At 40.0% G+C, this 6,906-nt stretch overlaps 1 protein-coding gene across 1 annotated transcript; it reads left to right on the top strand.

Annotated features, from left to right (window-relative positions):
* Positions 1-578: 578 nt before the first annotated feature.
* On the top strand, positions 579-1,543 carry LOC115576499 (SLAIN motif-containing protein 1-like). The gene is made up of 3 exons (XM_030409043.1): positions 579-582; positions 953-1,045; positions 1,121-1,543. The coding sequence occupies exons 1-3, from the start codon at positions 579-581 to the stop codon at positions 1,396-1,398; spliced, it is 375 nt and encodes a 124-aa protein (XP_030264903.1). The 3' UTR covers positions 1,399-1,543.
* The last annotated feature ends 5,363 nt before the right edge of the window (positions 1,544-6,906 follow it).

Raw genomic sequence — 6,906 nt, 5'->3', positions numbered from 1 at the left:
ATGCCAATGCACTGGACCTGCTGTAATTAGCCCTTTCCTAAAGCAAACACTTAAGCTAGCTAAAGATTCGGCATTATCTCCCTCTCCACCTAACATCATGAAAACAAACCTTACCTTTATCCTGTGAGTGTTTTTCTTCATCTAGTTTCTTCTTTTTTCTGAACCAGATGAATACTTTCGTTTTGATGCCATGCCGTAAATGACTGGTACCGGCGGATCAGCACAACTCGCCTTGCCTCCCCTCACTTAGTAGTACTGGTCGTCATAGCAACAGGGCGCAATAGACACCAGATCGGACCAATCGGCAGAGAGCGGTATGTGGATCTTCAGCGGGCCAGGTGCCAGGTACTTTTCACACCTTTTCCGTCGGGTCACTCCTCAGATATTGAGACCGGACTTGCAGCTTGAGGGGGCCCCCTAGTGGTGCTGGGGCCCTGTGCACCCGCATACTCGCATATAGCAAGAAACGGCCCTGATGATGATGATACAAGTAGAACTTTATATTCAGCTACTTTAGCAGAGGAGAAACATTTCAGTGATTGTGTATTTTTTTCAGTCATCTCATCTGATCTGATCTCATGTGTGCTGATCCAATAACAAATCAATACATTCATACGTGTTGAAGAAACAGGTTTGCTGAAGTTGTGCTGTTGTACTGACTACTTTAACTGTGTGGCAGCTCTTTATTTACTGCAGCAAAGGATTGTGGGTATTTCTACCCCTGTTTATTCTTAACAAACAGATGTGGGCCTGAATAAGTTTGTCCATTTTTTATTCTTGTGGACATCAGGTTTAAAATCAGCTGAACTACCCAGGGATTGAACCCACAACCTCCAGACTTCATAGCATCACTTCACCATCCTGAGCTGATGAATCAGTCTTAAATAAATCACTGTCTTTGGGCATTTCACTTCTTTTGACCACAAAATAATTGAACTCACAACTTAAACAGCGGAAGCAGATACTCGTCCTTCCATTCTTACTGGTTCTGACTCCAGCCAGAGATTTGATTCGTCCAGCGGGCTGACTCGACTGCAGTCCTCCAGTAAGACACCTGCTCCCCTCTAATAATTTCATTAAAATATTGTTCAGCAGAAAGGATTACTGATCTCCCTCTCAGTCCCCTCCCCCGGACAGCTGCAGAACAGGGTCCAGAGCGTCGGGAACTTCACCTCCTTGTCACGTCAAACGTTAAAGGCCACCGCCTACGTCAGCCCCACAATCAAGGGCTCGGCCTCCATGCCGACCTCCACCAGCCTCCAGGCTCTGAGCGGCGGTGGCGGCACTGCTGGGGGTAACAGCGGGGTGGGCAGCGAGATCCCAATGCTCAGTAAACCACCTGGTGAGAATTTCTTCGGGGAAGGCGGGTTGTCGTTTAGTTTTTTCTTCTGGATTTGAGTGAGTTTGGTCCGTGCCAAGGGGGAGTCGCTCCCTGTTGCTCTTGTGCAATAAAACCACTGTCTTTAGGCTACCAGTGATACTAACCTGCTGAAGAGGGCTGCCAGTTTTTATGATACGAGTCTTCACAATACTGTATTTATTTATTTATAAATTCATTATTTTGAATAAAAAAATTTTGACTAATCAGGTGTTTTTTCCCTTCTGGCAACAAGCGCCAACGATGCTGCTAAAAAACATGTAAACAGTCCCTGTTCGTTATTTGGGCACATTTGGTCTAATTTTTACAAGACGTTAAAGTATGTATTCATGTACAAATCTTAACTATTAAGTGTGCATACATTATAAATATATATTGATGCAATATTATTGAATTTTAAATGTGAATCTTGACCAAAAGGAAAATGTTTGAATGTGTTTACAAAATTGTCTCACCACAGACTTTGTGCATATTAACATTTTAAAATTGACCTATAAAGGGATCTGTTCTTGTTGCACTTTGTATACACTTACTGATATTTTTACGTTCTGTTTACTGATGTTTGCACTGCTTTTACTTTGTATCTTCTGGATTTAAGGGGGAAAAAAATGTTAATTAAGTGTTTTTTTGGGGGGAGATTTCACAGTTGTACACGGCATAATGTAGCACCCTCTGTTTGTAATATTTGACTTATGTTTTTCACATTTCACAAAATCCCAACACTTTTGTTACTGTGATGGACTGAATGAGTGGAACATTTTAATAAAAGACACTGAATTAAAGATGATTTTGTTCCACACTGCTTTATGTTGAAACTGGATTTATATAATCTAATCAGTATGCAAAAAGAGAGGTAGGTTGTTGACGCATTTCAATGTTGCCATCTAGTGGTAGAATTTCAGACAGCTCACTGTTGGTTTAATACAAATGACTGCAAAGTATTTCCCCAGAAAGACCGCATGAATATTACATAACTTAAATCTGAACCCAGTGATTTGTAAAGAGCCCTGCTGTTAGACTGTTATGTGAAATATGGAGGACAAAAGGAGACTTTTCATGATTCAGTTTAATGTATAAAAATACATACTGAAAAATGACAACATAAATAAGGAATAACTAATAACTGGTTTGTTTTGAAAACTTTATCACCAATAAAAACTTTTTTTTTTTTAAGTAACCAAACAAAAACTTCTTGTATACGTTACTTTTTCCAGATCCACACCAAAAGTTAATTGGTTCTATTGTGGACCAAAACCGATCCTCTCGCCAAGTTTCATAAAAATCCGTTCAGTAGTTTTTATGCAATCCTGGTAACAAACCAACAAAAAAATGGACACAGACAAAAAACATAACTTCTTAGGCAGAGGTAGTAAATATTTTGATTTGGAAAATGACCAGGTGACATTTCTACACAGTAATGTGTTGTGAAATAAAGATTACAAAGTTTTTTGTTATTTTAATCAATGTAGTTATTAATGTATTTATTGAGACGAAAGTCAAAAATTGCAATGTTGAAGTAAGTGAGAAAAAAATTACTGGCTCTGTCACTTTATCAAGATCCACACCAAAAGTTAATTGGTTCAATCGTGGGCTAAAACTCATCCTCCAGCCAAATTTCATGTAAATCTGTTTAACAGTTTTTGTGTAATCTCGGTGACAAACCAACAAAACAAAAAACACAGAATCTCTGATGCTTTTCACAAGACTTTTTGGACAACAAACTATTATTTGGCTGTGACATCAGAATTTAATGTGGAGTTTATGAGCAAGCATATACAAATTTAGCATCACAAAGGTTGTTGTGATAGTCGAGCTTCGGCTGCTGAAAGTTTCACCAGATTGATTTATGTGAGGACGTGTTCGGGCTGGGAGCAAAGAACCACGAGAAGCAGAATTTGAGATCGACGGCTGAAATTATGTTTTCATGCTTGTAAATGTTTGTTACACTGCTGCCTGCAGACTGCAGGTTGTGGGATTGATCCTCTGATAATCTTTATGTTGTAAAAATGAAACTATTGCTCTCCTGCACATTTATTCACGTTATATATACTGTGAACTGCATTTATTGTGTAGTGAAATAGCTCAGTAAGATGAGCTGTTGCTGCTCTTCTTCTGAAGTTCAGGGATCAAATCCAGGCTGGTCCATAAGGGTGTTTTGAGCTTTAAAGCATTTTTTGGGCTCTTTAGAGAGGACATATCAGCAAAATCCTCAGCTTCACCAGGGCTTGAACTCACAACCTCAGCTCTTATACTGACTCTTCATACTTACTGAGCTATTTGCTCTGAGATAATTTACCTTCATTAGGACTTTTCACTTCTTCTTTTTGACAACAGACTCCAAAATCAAAGGTTTGAGCGAGGATCAAACCCACATCAAAAACTGCAAGGAATATCCTGATCTACTTGATCACTGAGCCTTCTAAAATGTTTCCTGGAGGTTTTGAGTCTTTTTCTCTGTGTTCAGCTTCAAAGTGTTGAATCTCACATCCTCAGCACTTCTGATCCGATGCTCACCTTTCTGAAACTGGTGTGCATCAGATCTGAAGTGCTGAGGGTGTGAGATTCTATTCTCAAAACCTGAAGTTCAGGGATCAATCCCCAACTCATCTGTGGGGCTGTTTTCATTTTAAAGCATTTTAAGGCCTTTTTCATGGACACCTTAGCAAAGACCTTACTTCTTCTGAGGATTGAACTCACAACCTTGAGATCTTCTTCTCACTCTTCTTACTAACTCAGCTATTTGCACCAATGTATGCAGCCTTCGTTAGGGCTTTTCAGTTCTTCATTTTGATAACAGACTCCAAAGTCAGACAAATCCACATCATAAAAAACTGCAAGGAATTACTTCTAGTTCCTCGTTCTGGACACTTTGCTTTCCATGTCTAAAAATTCAGATTTTTTTCATAACATTTTTGTTTTCAATAAAGCTTTGAAATCTATAAAGAAAGAAAGATTTTTTTTCTTGAACCTACAACTTCATGAGTGTTGACCAGGCCTTTATCAGCCTGAGCTACTGGATCCAATTGATTGGCTTTGTTTCTTTCACATTTCACTCTTCTGAACATCAACACTTGAAAATCAATCAAGAATTGAACCCGTGACCTCACAACATCCAACCATTGTTTATCATGCTGCCAGTCAGCTCATAACCCACCACACTACAAAGCCCACTTCACATTGGAATTACTTCTCTAGGCGCCTTTGAGTTTTAGCTTTTCAGTCCAAATATTATAATAATTGCACTCAAACCCACGACCTCAAGACTATTGATCAGGCTTCTTTCAGCCTAAGCTCCTGGTTCTGACTGATGCTCTTTGTTTCTTTCATATTTCACTGTTTGAACCTCAACACTCAAAAAAATCAATCAAGACTTCAACCCACAACCTCAAAAAATCCAACTGTGGTTTCACCTGCTGAGCTAACAGGATGCAACAATGTCACCAGGTGCTGCTCAATCTGCTGAACCAATCTGGTTCATGAATAACTCTTGATTACTGATCCCTCAGTCTGGCGTGCGTACCTGCTCAGGTAAGTGATTTCATGACTTGGTGTTGGTTGATATGATGCTACGTTAGGTTTGTACACATTCTGGGAGCTGCTGTTGGTTTGTGGATCACATATGTTGGGATGTTGGTCCACTGGGTCTCTATTCAATGATAATTATGGTTGACTGTTAATTATGATGCACTTAAAGTGGTGCTAAAGAACTGTTAGAATCCTCAAAATCAACCACGGGAGGTGTAAGGTCCTGACCGCCCAGTGCTCAGATACTTGTTCTGACATCTCATCTCGTCCTTTAATGAATGAGGTTGAGAAGTTACAAGGTATCAAAATAATTGGCAGAATGAATGAATGAATGTCTGAATAACCACTGAAAATACATTTGTTCATTCACAGTGACGTGTTAAATGTGTGCTGTACTCAGATGCAATTTTGACAGTGTCATCAGATGACTTTTGTTTATGAAATGAGCAAATAAAGCTTGATTCATTGAAATGTTAGTGTCTTTCTTTCTATCTTTCTTTTTTTCTTTGTTAGTTAGAATCAAACCCAAACTCAATCAAGAGTCAAATGACCTCAGACTTTTCTCACAGCTGTTTATTTTCACGGACGAGATTCAAATCCAACAAATGTCCTGAAAATACAGCCGGACTTCAACAGCCACAAAACACTGAGAGAAACACAATGATTGTTATTAAAATATGTTTTAATGACAATCATTGTTATGTATTAATGTGTTAGCTGATTCTTTACAATTAAAGCTACAGACAAGTCAATGTTTTATAGTTCTGGATTTTATGGGAACAAGAGCCAGAATTCAAAACAACACATGACAGAAAGTACAAGTCAACGCAATTTACACAATTTAATGGAAGAAATTTAAAATGTAAATGAAGAATCTTTTCAATCAATTTGAATCATTTTGTACAAAGTTGACTGATGAATTTATGACAAGAAGCTGAAAGATTGATGTGACTGTGATCCTGTACAGACTCAACTGTTCAGCACTGACAATGTTTCTGTGACAGGAGGAGACTCTGCACACTAAACACCACACAGACACACTGAGGAACCAGAACTGGACCAGAAGAACCCAAATCCAGGATAAAGAGGTTCAGTGAATGTGGTGTTGAAGGTGTGGAGGTGGATCAGTGAGTCAGAGGAGACTCTGTAGAAGGACAGAGTGCCAGCAGGACAGTCCACATACACTGCTACTCTACCAGAGGAGGAGGAGGAGGAGGAGGAGGAGGAGGAGGAGATGTCTGTTTGTCTGTTATTGTGACGGACAGAGTAACGACCATCATTGAAGCACCACAGACTCCAGGACTGATCATTCTGTCCAAACACACAGTCTCTGTCTTCTTTCCTTCTGATTCTTCTGTAACTCACTGATATAGAAACATCTCCTCTCCACTCGACCTCCCAGTAACAGCGACCAGTCAGACCAGTTCTACACAGCAGCTGAGGACACCAGGACTCAAACCTCTCTGGATGATCAGGATATGACAGAACCTCTAACACACGTGTCATCTTCCTGTTGTTGTCAGACAGTTTGATGTTTCTGCTGACTGTGTTTGTGTCGACTGTGAGCTCACAGGAATCTGATGGAGAGAAAAAGACACAACACAGCTGCAGTTATTAATGTGTCATCAGTGTGATGATGACATCACAGATGTGAATGAGTGATGTCACAGTGTTTTCATGAATGAAAGTAAAAAGACACTCACACTTCCTCAGACCTGGTGTCAACCATCGGACTCCAGCAGGCTCCTGAAAGGAGGAGGGGGGTCAGAGCAGCACATCCTCTTTCAGCATGCAAACATGGACATGACATGACTCTCATACACAGAAACACAATCTGTCCATCAGGCTGCTTCTCCCTGTTCTCCCTGAACCTCTTCACCTCTGCCACTCTCCTCACACACTGAGAGTGAGCCACAGGATGTTGGTGTGTGTGAAAGAGGACGACAACATCTGAGAACACAAACAAACCTCCTGTTGGATTTATCACTTCATCTTTATTTTAT

The sequence above is a fragment of the Sparus aurata genome, chromosome 24, assembly GCF_900880675.1.
Source record: "Sparus aurata chromosome 24, fSpaAur1.1, whole genome shotgun sequence".
Taxonomy (NCBI): domain Eukaryota; kingdom Metazoa; phylum Chordata; class Actinopteri; order Spariformes; family Sparidae; genus Sparus; species Sparus aurata.
Note: the sequence above shows the minus strand (reverse complement) of the source record. Positions and strands in the feature narration are given on the sequence as shown.

Bases quoted from the DNA above. Each gene is read 5' to 3' on its own strand.
- LOC115576499 (XM_030409043.1), top strand. The intron at 1,046-1,120 runs GTAAGACACCTG...TCTCCCTCTCAG, and splicing joins GACTCGACTGCAGTCCTCCA to TCCCCTCCCCCGGACAGCTG.